The 14723-nt window shown below is 43.0% G+C and overlaps 1 protein-coding gene across 2 annotated transcripts in view; it reads right to left on the reverse strand.

Moving 5' to 3' along the window:
* Window positions 1-10875: 10875 nt before the first annotated feature.
* Window positions 10876-14723, reverse strand: part of SEPSECS (Sep (O-phosphoserine) tRNA:Sec (selenocysteine) tRNA synthase) — a 42173-nt gene continuing 38325 nt past the window's right edge. For both annotated transcript variants that reach the window (XM_075930628.2, XM_075930629.2), the window contains exon 11: window positions 10876-14109. In XM_075930628.2, the coding sequence (XP_075786743.2) occupies window positions 13854-14109 (256 nt within the window). In that variant the 3' untranslated portion in view covers window positions 10876-13853. The remainder of the gene's footprint in view (window positions 14110-14723) is intronic.

The following is a 14723-nucleotide window of genomic DNA, read 5'->3' on the forward strand; positions in this document are numbered from 1 at the left end:
CTCCTGGATTGGGGCACCGTAGTAAGTCGAGCTAAAGTACGTTGACTCCAGTTATTCTATTTACATAGCTGGAGTTGCATATCTTAGTTTGACTATCTCCCCCAGTGTAGACCTGGCCTAAGTTGCAGCAGAGTGAAGGCTGAAGAACTGTATGATGACTGATTCCAGTAGTGTCTTGCTCTATTTCAGCTAATGAGAAACCCATGCTCTCATATAGTACAGTTCATTCCACTTTTGTTGAAGTGCTGTCTTCTAATTGGTTAATTTTTTCCATTAAATCAGGAAATATGGGTCAGCATTCTAGCAAGCTGATACCCAGGCAATATTTGTCATGTGTAAACTAAGAGTTGCTTATGCTTAACAAAAATGCTTGGAGGAGAAAAATTAATGATCTTGCCAGGTTAAAAAACACCAGGTGCTGTGGCCACATCAAGGTTGCTAGCTTTGAAAAGAATTCTCTGAAAACTTACCCATAGCAAGATGCTGAAGTGTCATAGAGATAATGCATTCAGCTTCCTGGGGAAAGGAATGCAACGTGTTTTACAACGACTAACTTATGTTAATGGCAGAGCATGGTGAACAGGGAGAAGGATGTTTGACTTTCTGTCCTTTGGATTAAAATGTAAACAGTGGGTCTAATTCCCCACTTCCTTGCCTTGTGCTCAACATGTGCAAAGTGAGTGAAGCATGCATGTTAAATGCTAACAGACCGGAGCAGTTTAGTATTGCAGAGGTGTAAATGACAACACACCATGAAGAGCAGGGATGAATCAGGCCAATGAATGTAGGATTATGGGGTTATACAAGAACAAAGTGGTGTAGATTTAAAAGTGAAGCTATGGTGCCTAAGTAAAAATGTCAGCTTTTTACTCAGCAGTACTGCTCCCTGAATGCATTCTGAGTCACATCTACTTGCTTCCATGACAAAAATACATCTTAATTATTTTTTATTCCTGGTGGCACTGCAGAACTATTACATCCACAGGAAATCTATTCTGGCTCACACCTCAACAGAATCTATGCTAAGTGTCAAACAGGTCAGAATATTTGCTTCTTAAATCTTTATTAGTGATGAAGCCAGAGTAATAAAGAATGGTTGTTCTGTTGAAGGAAAACAACAATTCTTTGCTTATAAACTTAAATAAAGTCTGATCCAGAAGTTCCAGACCTACAGTCATTAAATCAGCTCACAATCATGTTGACAGTTACTTTTCAGAGTAGAACTTCACCATACGGAATGGATAAAAAACATAGACAACTCCCACTGAAGTAAGTGGAAAGATTCATTGACTTAAAAGGATTAGACTCAGGCCCATGATTCCTAGTAAAAAGTTCAGAGTCTTAAGTCATTGTCTCACAGAGGTGAGAGACATTGGCAGTGGTAATCTCAGTATAAAAAAAAATTAAGATGGTAGACTAGTGCTGTCTTTTCCTGAAAACTAAGACGCTGTACTGACACAACACATAGATTTGACATTCAGATGATTTTTTCTAAAATAAAAACAAAAAATTTAGTATTGCAGTTTGCATGATGTGTGTGAAATAGAAGCTTGAGTTATAATGGCACTAATGATATCATTATTTTAAACTATTTCTATATTAAAATCCATTTACTGATTATAAATCATAACAAATGCTGGCACCATGTAAACATGGACCTGCTGCCTTATCATGTATCAGTCAATTTCATGCCTATTAAGTGCTGCACTCCTGAGGATTTTAATATACTGGTAGGCATTTTCCCCATGCACCATAGCACTGCAAAGTTGGCTCAAAACCACACAATGAGCAATAAATAAGTCAAAGAAAAATACATTATTGGAAATAAAATGTTAGCATTTCTTAAAATTAACAGGTGGGCACTCATTCTGGGAAAATAAGCAAAAATGTATTTAGACAATATCGACTGACTAACAAAGATCAATATTTATGAAGGTGTGGTATAGCCCTTAATATAACTATTCATCCAAACCTCTGCTTTTATGACACCACAAGTATCATGTCAATTCTAGTGCAATTTAAATTTTATAAACATATACTCTCTTTCTCTAAGATATATACATATAAAATACCTTTAGTCAGCCTATCTGCTGCTCACTAATCCATTCTCTGCTACTTATTCTAACATTGCAGTGATGAGTGCAATGCAAAACCATAAACTAGATAAAAAGTGGTGTAACATCACTGGTGGAACATCTAGAAGAGAGAGCTGGACTGTGAGACGATGTTGGAGACTTTTGTATTTAAAAGGGTTATTACCCCATATTGTAAGAAGGCTAAAAGGCTATTTACATTGGAGAGTTTGGAAAGTTCTTCCTTCTATATCTACATTCCTCTTTTTGAGCATATCAAGAGACAAAATAAAAGCTCTTTGCTGACATTCGTCAGCTGCTTTCATTCCCATTAGTAGTTTGATGGACTCCAGAGGCCTACTCATGGTAATATTATTAACAATAATCCAGCTTAGTATGGTCGTGCCTAAAAGCCAACCATGACTTGGGTCCTATTATGCTCCCAGAGTAACTCCCTCCAAGTATTCACAATCTAGTACTAAACATTGCCACCTGTTTGTTAGCCCATTATCAAACCAAAATGCTCAGACACTGCTCTCAGAGTTTACCCCTGCGTCAATGTGGAAGCCACCAGCAGTAGACTCTGAAGAGACCACATCAACTTGGGATGTTATAGTGATGCATGTGACTTCAGCCCAGTTATTCTGATTTATAGCAATACAGGGAAGAAATGAGACCTTAAACATTTTTGACAATTTGTACACAGCAAGAACAACTTAACATGTCAACTTGTAGAACAGTGGACTGAAAAAAAAGGGACAGGTAAACAGCTGGCAGCAATGGAAGAAGGTGCCATATATATTTTAGCACAATCCGGTAACTACAATGGAAGCTTTTTTATGCTAAGCTGGCTATTCATCTCAAATCCAGTGCTTAGGAACTACTGTTCCTTTATTCTTATATTTCTGCTAAAGCACTTCTTAAAACAATATCTTTATTCACAAAAACAGTTCCTGAGGGACAGTACTTGGAGAAGAAAGGCAGCAGCAAAAGTGCAAACTTCCCTCGCAGTGCTCCAACAATTTGGTTTATTCATATCTGGAGGAAACCATCACTAAGTAGTGTTGCTAACTTTCTAAACACACAAAACGGAACATTCTTGTCCCATACCCTGTCCTACCCTAAAGCACCATCCCTGCCCCATTCCTCCTCGGAGGCTTCTCCCCTTGCTCACTCAAACCTCCTCTATCCATCACTCCACCCTAAACTGACTCACTCATTTTCAAGGACCTGGGGCAGTGGGCTGTGGTGTGGGAGAGGTTGAGGGCTTCAGATAAGGGTGCTGCCTAGGATAAGAGGTTTGGAGTACAGGAGGGGGCTCCAGGCAGGGAGATAGGGCTGAGGGGCTCAGCACATGAGAGGAAGCTTTGTGCTGAGGCAGGAAGTTGAAGTGCGGGAAGAGATACCGGCTCTGGGGTGGGGCCAGAAATGAGGGGTTCAGAGTGAGAAAGGGGCACTAGACTGGGGGCAGGTTGGGGTGAGAGAGGGAGTTCTGGGTTGGGACAGGGGTTGGGATGCAGGGAGGATATGAGGGCTCTAGTTGGGGAATGTGAGCTCTGGGGCAGGGTCAGAGATAAGGGGTTTGGAGTGCAGGAGGGGCTCCAGGCTAGGGGGTTTAGACAAAGGGGATCAGCATTTTAGAGGGGGCTCAGGACTGGGGCAAGGGACTGGAATGCAAGAGACAATATGGGGTGCAGGCTCCAGGAGGACGTTTGGATGCATGAGACTGGAGCAGGGGATTGGCACACAGGAGGGGTTCAGGATACAGGCCCCAGGCAGTGGGTACCTTAGGCAGTTCCCAAGAAGCCTCTCCAGGTCCTATGTTCAGGATGCCACACCCCTGCAGGTCCCATTGGCCTCAGTTTCTGGCCAATGAGAGGTGTGAGCCAGCCTCAGAATGGAGGAAGAGGGGGAAGCACACAGAGCCCCTGTGGCCATCGCTAATGACTGGGAGCGGGAGGGACATGCCAGCTGCTTCTCGAGACCCATGTGGAGCCAGGCATGCTTTGCTGTGCTGCCAACCAGACTTTTAATGGCCTGGTCAGTTGTGCTGACTGAAGCCATGAGGTTCCCATTTGGACCAGGTGTTCTGGTTGAAAGCTGGATACCTAGCACCCTATTATTAAGTGTGAGAGGCAAGTCAGCGTTTTGGCTCTTTGGCTTCCTTGCTTTCCCAATCAGTGGCACCTGGGAGGCACCCCTCTGTCTGCTGAGAGCAAACATATTTGCATAAAAATAGCCAAGATTGCAAATTTTCTACTACTAACAGTGATGGGATTTGAATCGAATATCTAAAAGTCATATATGTCTTATTGATAGGCTGTGTAAAGGGGATACTCTCCACCAATGTCAGCTAGGGAGCCCAGGTGCCGTTCACTGGGCAGTGACAGAGGTGCTCTGTGACAGATGGCTAGAGATGGTGGTTTTTAAACCACCATGTTTTAAATAGAATTATTGCAATGCACCCTAGTGTGCTCACACTATTATTTACAAAGGTAGTTTTATAAATGTTATGAAAAGCAACTGTCTCTGAATATACACACCACAATTATCCTAATATTGGTCCTCTACTTAATATCAAAGGAGGATCAGTTTTATGACCAGTTGAAGTTTGTAGTGTTTTGAAAAAATGATTGTCACAACTTAAATAGTCTTACTTAGAACTTCACAACCCCTCAAGCCACTATTACTAAAATGCTGCATTAAAAATTAGAGGTAATCTGGAGAGCGAGCTCCTAAAACAAAAAGAAGAAAACAGTGACGCCACCTTTACAGCATCATGAACAAAAGACTGTCACCCATCTATCATTCACATGTGGATTTTTCTTCAATTAGACTTATTATCTATACATCAGCACAGAGCTGAGAATTGCTGATACACTGCAGATGAGGACATTTGTTAGTCGCTGGGCTCGAGCCTCTCTTAAAAAAAAATGATGATCGCACAATATAGATTCCTTGTCTTATTACGTATATTAAGCTGCAATGCCAGCATTTACATTTGCAACATTACATTTTTGCTTTCTTAGACTCAAGAGAGTTTGCTGCATCTGTTAGGCTTCATTTACTCTGTTTCCTATGCAATCATTTCAAAGTATGAACAGATAATATGATTACGGCACAAATGGTTCTCAATTTTGTTTATCTCAGAGATAGTAAGGAACAGTTACTGACCTTACTGTAACACTGGTTCACTGATGTGTTGTCCATGTATATTCCATTGTTGTTGCATATGTTCCCTATGCACTTGAGTTGAGATTTTTTTTCACTAGCTGAGTTTGTTGGGCTAGGTGGCCATGCCTGCACTGTAAGTGTTCTCATGCCTTCAACCAAGGGCATAAAATGGTGCTAACCCAGCTGCTCCTTTTTTTCCTTTGCCAATACAAAATACAGGCGCTACCAGACTCTTGGTAGCAAGAAAGGAGAATGGGTCACGGACTACATAAGGACATTACATCTTTCAGAACCATGGTTACTGTAAAGTAGTAACCATTGTTTCTTTTTTGAGTGCTTGGCTATTTATATTCCATTGTTGGTGATTCACAAACGGTGACTAAATAATAGGAGGTGGGAAAGATTGAACAAGGATTGTAAAATAGCTCTGCCAAAGTGGGCATCCTATCTTGATGCTTATTCTATGAAGTAGCATTGCAAAAACAAAGGCACAAAAACCCAGGTAACTGCCTATATATTTCTTAATACTGGAGCATTCCTCAAAGAAGCCACTCAAACTCCTGTGGAATAGGCTGTCACTCTGACTGCTCCTGCAGAAATCCAGTTGGAAAGTCTCCATGTTGGTATGACCTGACCTTTCGTCCTTTCCCCATCATCTACAAATAATCCGGGAATGCCCTGAATGGCTTTGTCTTATTCAGGTAGAAGGAAAATGCACTAAGATTATCTAGGGTGTAATTTTAGCCTCACCTCCTTTGCTGGAATGTAGCTTTGAAAAGAAAACAGGCAGAAGTATTATATGTTCAAGATGGAAATCATATTACTTTAGGCAGGAACCTTCAGTGAGATTTCAAGATTATTCTATGAAAAACCATGTATGCCAATCCTGCCATGAAAGTTGATTTTCTCCCTATTTTCCTGGCAGGTGTTATTTCTATTAAAACAGCTATTTTGATGGATAGTGGAAAGAAGGAATAAATTGCTGGCAGTTCAAAAGATGGACCTATTAAACCTATCAGAACAATACTGAGATACCATGGAGATGGAGGCTCTCTCACTATGAGACACACCTGCACAAGGCATTTTGGGAACCTAGCTATCACAGAGCATGGTAAGAGAAGAACACTGCTGAAATGGAGGCATGGCTGGGTCTCCCTGGCAGTGGAGTGGCCTAGTGGTTAGGCCCCAGAATTAGCTGGTGGGAAAGGGATGCAGACCCGTCACTGGTGCCCCGGACCTAGGAACTCCAGCTCACTATGTTAGTAAAGTCCTTGTTTGGAGTGTGGACCCAAAACTCTAGATTTTCCCTTTTAATGAGGGTTTCAAGCAGGTCCCCCCACTCTTTATCCTAGGGTGTGTGAGAAATTGGAGGTCCCCTGTGGCTGGTCAAATTGGCAGGTGTTCGTTCAGGTCCTGCTGACTGCAGAACTGTGCTCCTTTCTCCTTGCTGGTCAGCCATTAATTGAGCTAGGCTCCTTCCTTTTATTGTCTCTCCAGGCCTGACACTGGCTTCAGGTCAAGTGAGGTAGGGCTAGCTGGGCCAAAAGGCTTTGTTTAACCTGTGATGCTAGGCCCTCCTTTCTTCACTGCCTATCTCACAGGATGGTTTAACACAGAGAGGGTTGCTAGCTGGACTGTCAGGGAGTTAATTACATAGTCCAGAGTTCTAAAGATAAAAAGTAATCCAGCATACTTCGTATCTAATTTTGAAATGGAGACTATTGGTCATATTGTGCTCAGATAGCAAAGCTCTTCTACTTGGCTGAATAAGAAAGCCTTGTTGCATAGAACATTCAACCTTCTCGTTCATCATAACAGGTCCTCTGTACGGATGTTAACCAGCCTGCATCTGTGCTGGAAAATGCAAGGAAAGTGAATCTGTCCATATCTTTGAGATCTCATGTCTGGCTAAAGAGACAATTGGATTGAAGGTTGGCTGGAGAGATCCATCATGTCCAAGAACTGAAACTGCTTGGACCAGGCTTGAGTTACCATGATCATCCTTATCAGAATCCTGAGTTTCTTGAGAGCCTTGGGATGAATGGAATTGGAGAGTAAGCATATATTAGGCCTTGGGGAGTAGGGGATAAGGAATATGTCAGGACAGGCATCCCTGATTCTGCCCTTCTTTAGAGCAGAACTTGTGGAACTTCTTGTTATCTTGCTATGTCAACAATAACAGCAGCATTATTTTGGAATAACAAAATAACATAGTCCGCATCTACACACAAGTAGTTATTTTAACATAATGTTGAAATATTGTTGAGCTGGAAGACTGCTTACTCCAACTCCAGTCACCCACATTGTACAAGGAGTAAGGGATGTTGGAGGAAGAGTGCTCTGTTTTGAAATGAGTGCTGTGTAGATGTTCCCAAATTCAAAATATGCTATTTTGACTTAAGCTATGCAATTAGCGTAGCTCAAGTTGCGTGGCTTATTTTGAGTTTAGCCCTGCTGTGTATACATACCCTTAGATGCCAAAGATGTCCATGACTGGATGACCCCATCTGAGGAGTACATCTTGAACAAATAAAGGTATGCTTTACTCAGTACTCATGGTCTGCTGAGGTGGTCCACCATTTTGCAAGACTGGCAGTAGTAGAGATATGGAAATAATCGTTACAGATACAGTAGTTCCATACAGTCACAGCTCGGGCCACAGAGGGGTGGGTCTCGCTTCCATTTGTTTATATAAAATAAGGGCATACTATCCATTATTCTCTGAGGATGTGTCTAGACTACAGGGTTTTTTCGAAATAAGTGGCCTTTTTTTGAAAAAACTTTACCTGCGTCTAGACTGCTGCTGCATCGACAGTAAATCAAAGGAATGCAGCAGTTTTGTTGATGGCAGTAAACCTTGTTTTACGAGGAAGAACGCCTTTTCAACAGACACCTGTCAAAAACAGGTGCGTGTGGACGCAGGGGAGGCTGTTCTGTCAAAAAAAAAAGGGGGGGGGGGTTGGGGGTGGGGGGTCTCCAGGAAGAAGCCCTGGTAGACAGTCTATCCTTACATGCTGAGCACCTCTATTGTTTCTGTCCACAGTCTCTTAAGGGCACAGGCACCCAGACAGGCATTGTTGTCAGGAAACCAGCCAGAGCACCCATGCCAGCCGTGCTAGCCATGTCCCAGCCTCAAGAACCCCCTGGCCATTCTCGGGACAGTGAAGAGGACCCATGCAAGGGCTCCAAAAGGCTGGCACCAGCCTGGTCAGGGCTTGAAATAAAAAATCTCTTGGAGCTCTGGTCTCAGGAGGAATCCTTGCAGGCCCTGCACTCATGCCGTGGGAATGTGGACATATAAGAGTGCATGGCCCAAGAAACGGCATCACTCTTGAACCCTGGACCAAGTGAGGGCCAAGATGAAAGAACTGCAGCAGGAGTATGCAAAGGCCCAAGAACAGAGCTCCCGTTCTGGGGCAGCCCCACAGATGCCCATATTATGCAGACCTGGAACAGACTCTGGGCGATGGGGAAGCCCAGACTCCGCTGCGTCTTGTGGAGTCCAGGTTACCCCACCATATTGTGGACCAACCCCTGAGGGAGGACGAGCAGGAAGGAGGGACAGGAGAGCTGCACCAGGAGGAGGAGGAGGAGGAATAGACAGCAGCAACCCTATCCCAGGAGCCAGTCCTCCAGACCCCAGAGGCCTCCCAGGTGCCTCCCAGGCATCCTCAGATATCGGGGAGGTAACATCAGGTGAGTGCTTTGAGGGGTGATCACACATGGCCGGGCTGGCAGTGTGGGGGGCCATCTGGTCCCATTGCCACTGTGGGGCCCCTTGTGACGCTCAGGCTGCTGTCCAACTCACACACAGTGTCACGTGTAAAACCTCTGAGTCTCCTGTCCAAAGCAGAGCCCCTTACAGCAACGACATGCCCTCAGGGACAGTGGATGCGCACACACACGATTGTCTCTTCCTCTTTTCCTCCACAGCCAAACCCCCCATGCAAGAGGGGAGCACTACACCAGTCCCACCACCATACTGGACACATGGCACCCACAGGCACTGGCATGCCTATGTGGACTTGCTGAAAGAGCATGTAGTGGCCCTGCAGGACCTCAACAGGACTCTTCAGCAGAGGCCAGAAGCAGAGGCTGAGTGGTGCAACAGGCTGCTGGATGAGCTGGTCCAACACCGCATTTCAATCTGTGCCACTATGCCCTGCCCCCCCAACTTTCCTTCTTCCCTCAGCTCCTCCTGAGCCCTCACAGACTCAACAGCTCCGCCCCCTCCACCCAGCCCAGGACTGACTCTCGCGCCACCCAACCCCCAGGCGGTGCAAGGATGCAAGGTGACAGAACCCTGTGATCAGGGAAGCAGCGGCATACTTGAGCCCCCCCTTCAGGTTTTCAGCCCCCTACCACCACAGTGAAAGAAAATTTCAGTTATGTAACAACATCTTTATTTGTGAGTGAAAGATGTAGCTTGTATATAAACATTTGAACAATAAAAAGAGATTTTTTTTTTAAGGAGTTAGCACATTTTCCTTACTGATATTGTTTCTAATAAACACCTGGTTTTCTTTGTAAACAGACACTGGTTTTTTATGTATTCTTTATGGGAAGAGAATGAGGGTGAGGGTTGTGGAGGGAAAGATATGAGTGGGCCAGGCCACAAGGCCCTGGGGAGAGTCACTGGGCTCCCTTCAAAGAATCTCTCCCTCAAGGCTTCTCGGATGCGAAGACCAGACTAGTGAGCCTGGCGGATGGCAGCTGTCCAGGGCTGCTCAAATTGCTTCCCCTTGCCATCACCACCTGTCCCCCACTCTGGCAGGAAGGCCTCCCATTTTCTCTTCACAAGGTTATGGAGCACGCAACATGTGGACACCACCTTGGAGATGTTGCATTTGCCCATCTCCAGCTGTGTGAGGAGGCAACGAAACCTCCCTTTCAAGAGGCTGAACACGCATTCCACCTGCATGCAAGCCTGGCTAAGATGCATGTTAAATAGCTTCTTGCTTGTATCGAGGTGGCTGGTGTAGGGCTTCATAAGCCACGGCATCAGGGGGTAGGCCGTGTTGACCACGATGCGCACCAGCATCTGCACGTCCCCAAGTGCGAGATCCTGCTGTAGGAAAAATGCCATAGGGCCCCCAGCTCTGTGCTAATTGGGCTGCAAGTATCCATAGGCTGCAGATTGAGAACCACTGGTCTTGCTGGAATAAAACCTCTAGCTCTCCTCTGTTGTGTGCTGGCCTATTCGTACCCAGAGAAATTGTGTCACCTCCCCATTATTATCAAAGCCTGAGGAAGAAGGATACCCCCTACCACAGGTGTGAAGTCATTTTATCTGAAGATTTGTGTTCAGGCATTATGACAAATCCCAGTATCAAGGTAGTATCCCAGGTAAAGAAAAAAGTTAATTTTAAATGTGTTCCTATCTATAACATAATGGACAGATAGTGCAAGTGCAAGTACCAACTCATAGCACAAATGTTAAGTGGTGGGGATCATCCTGACCCTTTATACATTTGGTTGAAGGAATAGCTTGGCTGAAGGTGTAGGCTTGCCCTCCAATTGACACAGCATATGCCAACAATAAAGGATGTAGTTAAGCACTTAAAGAATTTGCTTGATCCTCTGAAATTATATTTATAGCAACTAGATGACAATATTTAAGACTGAAAAGAAATATTAAAAAGTTTATGTATTTTCCTCCTGATCATTTAAAGTAAGACATTACAGGCAATCTTAGTACACAATTAATGAGACCTGTCAAACATTCAAGAACATAATTAGCACAAGTTATTACATGGTAAAGTGGAACTAAAGAACTGCATCTCACATATTAGAGGAAACAACCCTAGCCTACTCAGTTTTTTTTGAGCAGTTGAGAGAGGCCCCTGTTTTCCTTCTTCCTTCATGTGCAGAGTGCAGTTGCCTAAAATCTCTGCATAATCATCAGGTTAAAGGTCAGTTCACTCTGTCCTATGAATTTTATTGCTAGGTGCAGCACAACAAAGTTTTTTTCCCTCTCCCCACACAGTTTCACTGAAAAATTGTCTTGGAAGGCAGCCATTGCCAGCTTTTTGTTCTCACCCTGCCTCCATTCTACCACCACCTTCTAGTAGCAGTGCTGTGAAATTCTGGCCACTTCCAAGGAGTGGCATATTCCATGGTCTTGAAGGGATCCTGTCCATAACTGATTATTACAAAGGACATATAGAAAGTTAGTAATTGAAGGAAGCATAATTGTAATGTACATTATTTACTTTATAATAGATACAGGAAAATAGTGGTCAATAACTTTATAATCTTCCTTTAAATGCATTAACGTTACGTTAAATCATTTGGTTCATTTTTTGTATAGAACTAGCTTTGAATTGCAAGTGAGCAACACAAAGCTTTGGTATTTTTTTCTATTAATAGCTTAAAAATACATTGGCATTTGGATTATTTAAATCAAATTTGAAGTTATTATTAAATTACTCATAACATATGGCCTCAATAATGTACACTCTAAATTAAGATGCAACATGACATAACAAGTGAGAATGAAAAAACGGGGCAAGGAGGTAAGCAATAATATCATGGAGGTTTTTAGTTTAAGGGGCATGGATTTGACTGCAGAGAAGGTACTGGACCTTCCAGTCATAGGGATTAGTGTTAAGGAAAAGACAAGAGTCATGAAGATGCCTGTGGAAGAAATGGACAAATGTGGCATCAATCCAGGTGCTATTAGCAAAATAGGGGGCTCTGTTTTGGCTGACAGAATTCAACAATTTATGAGCCCTGGTTTGTATAAGAGCATTTTTACACTGGTACTTACAAATCATGACTGTTAACTTACTTGTTTACAATCTAACTTGAGGATGGAACTATTGCAGCATTTAAACAGTGATCATATGTTAAATTAAAAATATGCAAAGTCATCTCAGACTGTGAAACCATAAAATGAAGTGAGAGAGAATGAACATACGCATGTGCATGTGTGTGTTTCTCTCTACAGGTCAAGCACAACATGCACACACGCCTCCATTTCTTTCTCCTGGAGTCAGTTCCCTGAGAGTCATCACAGTCATTCCTCCTCTATTTCAGGATCTTCGTACAACTCCTTCACCCTCTTCCTTATGTGCATCCCTGTGTGCATCCCCATTGTTCTGGTCTATGTGCTTCCCTGCAAACCTCCCTCTCCAACACCATTCACCATGAGCCAGGTCCTTGCTCCACCTCCCCATATTTACAGCCCACCCCAACTTCCCATCTATAGCCCTGCTTTCTCCTCTTGCCCATCTCCATTCTGAGCTCCTGCTTCCCCCATTACCACTATTCCCATGCAGATGCCTGCTTCCTGTACCACCAGCATCATTCATCCCTAATCCTCTTTGAGTCCCTGCTTCCTTCCCCCATCACCCTTTCCTCTGCTTCTGGGTCCCTGCTTCACCTGTCATGACTGCCTCATCCCTCTGGTCTCTGCTGCATTCCTTCATCCTTGTCACCGTCTCTTTCCAGGTCCCGACTCCTCCCTCCATACATGCTGCTCTCCCCCTCCATATGCCCACTTTCCTCCCTACAAATCATCCATTTAAAACTCTTATTTCTTTAGCGTGCAGGCTACAGTCTCCTCAGTCAGTTAAGCTGCTGCCTCCACTAAGTACTGGGGGGGAACAGAGATTCTCATGGCACCAAGCACTCTGAGGCCCCGGTTTTCCTTTCAATCAGGCTCTTCTGATGTTCTGATTTCCATCAGAACCACAGAAGTATGCCCATGGATGCCAAAAACATTCCTTTATTTTTAAAGTCGATCAGATGTGGCATGACGAAAGTTATTACAGAGAAATGCCATTCAGTCGAGACTTAAATCTTTCTCCATTCAGCCAATAAAGGACTTGGCATAGCTTTAATAAAACTGCCACTCTGCATACAGCCAATGAATCCTATTTTTTTTAATAAAAATGTTTACAGGCCTAAATCAACAAGTCAACAAAGCCCTGGCAAAGAACATGTCCAAATACAAGGCTGCTGTTTGCAACTTTGCAACTTACTACCAGGAAAGTGACCCAGAGTAACCACCTCTCACCACTGTATCCCATCCTCACATTTGAAGTTTTCATTTAATAATCTCTCTCCTCCTCATCCCCGCCATAAAGAGATGGAGCAGGAGATATCTGTGAATGCAGTCAAAAGCAAACACACACACACACACACACACACACACACACACACACACGCACGCATGCACCCACCCCCCAGGCATTTTGCTGAATAAAAAAAAGAAGACTGCTTGCTGAATGAACACCTACAGCAAAATCAGAAGGGATGCAAACACCGCTCAAGTAAATTCAATTTAAAATATTAATATTCACTGAAATTCTCTTCAGATATTTGTCCAACTCCAGTCACAAGGGATCAATTCATTTCTAGACAAAGACCCAGCTCAAGGATCTTCATACCATTTGAGTACATTAAGTGGGTTTTAAGAGGCACAAAAGTCTTGTGTCTTGCTTTCTGTGTAGAAGAGAATGTCAATTTTTTAAAATCTGAATTTTCCATTCCCTATATTGCCTATTCCACAATGTAAATTGGATACAAACCTCATATATTCCAAGCCCTCCTTCAAAAAAACCTCAACCACCACTGTGTGTGTTCCAAAATCTACATCTCATTCTAGTCTTCAGTCTCTCCCACACTTGTATCTTTAATACAGTTATCAATTTCAGGTACATCTTTTCCACAGCTCTTCTCTTTTCTAAAATTCTTCATACATTTCTCCAGTCTTTTTAAGAACAGGTCTACGTCTTGCTTTTTCATTCCAATTGCTGAGGCAGCATTGAGGTAAGCACAGGGATAGTTATTTGTATGTGACATAAAGCCTTTGAAAGTGTAGTTATTCACTGTTTGTGAAGACCCAAGGGGAACCACCCTGAAACAATAAGAGCACAATTTAAAATGCTGTTTACAAGAACACCACCATTCTGAAATAATTTACAAGCATTTCCACACATAACAATACTGTACCTGTAAATTATAAACAAATGGTTCATTTCATATACTTTTACACACAATTATTAAAGAACATTAAAATCAAGAACTACACAAAAAACAGCATAGGCACCAGTAAGGACTGGAACTTTGAAACTTGATGAAAACAAAGTTAGATGGTATCTATAGAGATCAATCTACTCAAAGAGGACTGTAGTGCCAGGACAAGTAAAAGTTATTAGGCCAAACAAAAAAACACCCCATCTAACTGCTGTGCATACAGGATTTACTGTAGTTCATCTATGTAAGAAGTAGAATAATTCAAGCTAATGAAGCATATCTTCCAATGTGAAAACACTCAGCTCAGCTAGAGAAAATGACATTAACTGTAGCACAAGTTAGTTGACAGCAGCAATATTCAGATTAAGGAATTCTGCCAAAACAAGTCTTAGATCATCCTCTTCTAAAAGGTTCAAAGTGAAATCATTAGAAATTATTTGGCCTGTGTTACCCTTGTCACACACTGGTATTTCTAAGATTATGATTTTTCCACCT

The sequence above is a fragment of the Pelodiscus sinensis genome, chromosome 4, assembly GCF_052426305.1.
Source record: "Pelodiscus sinensis isolate ZL-2025 chromosome 4, ASM5242630v1, whole genome shotgun sequence".
NCBI classification, from domain to species: Eukaryota; Metazoa; Chordata; order Testudines; family Trionychidae; genus Pelodiscus; species Pelodiscus sinensis.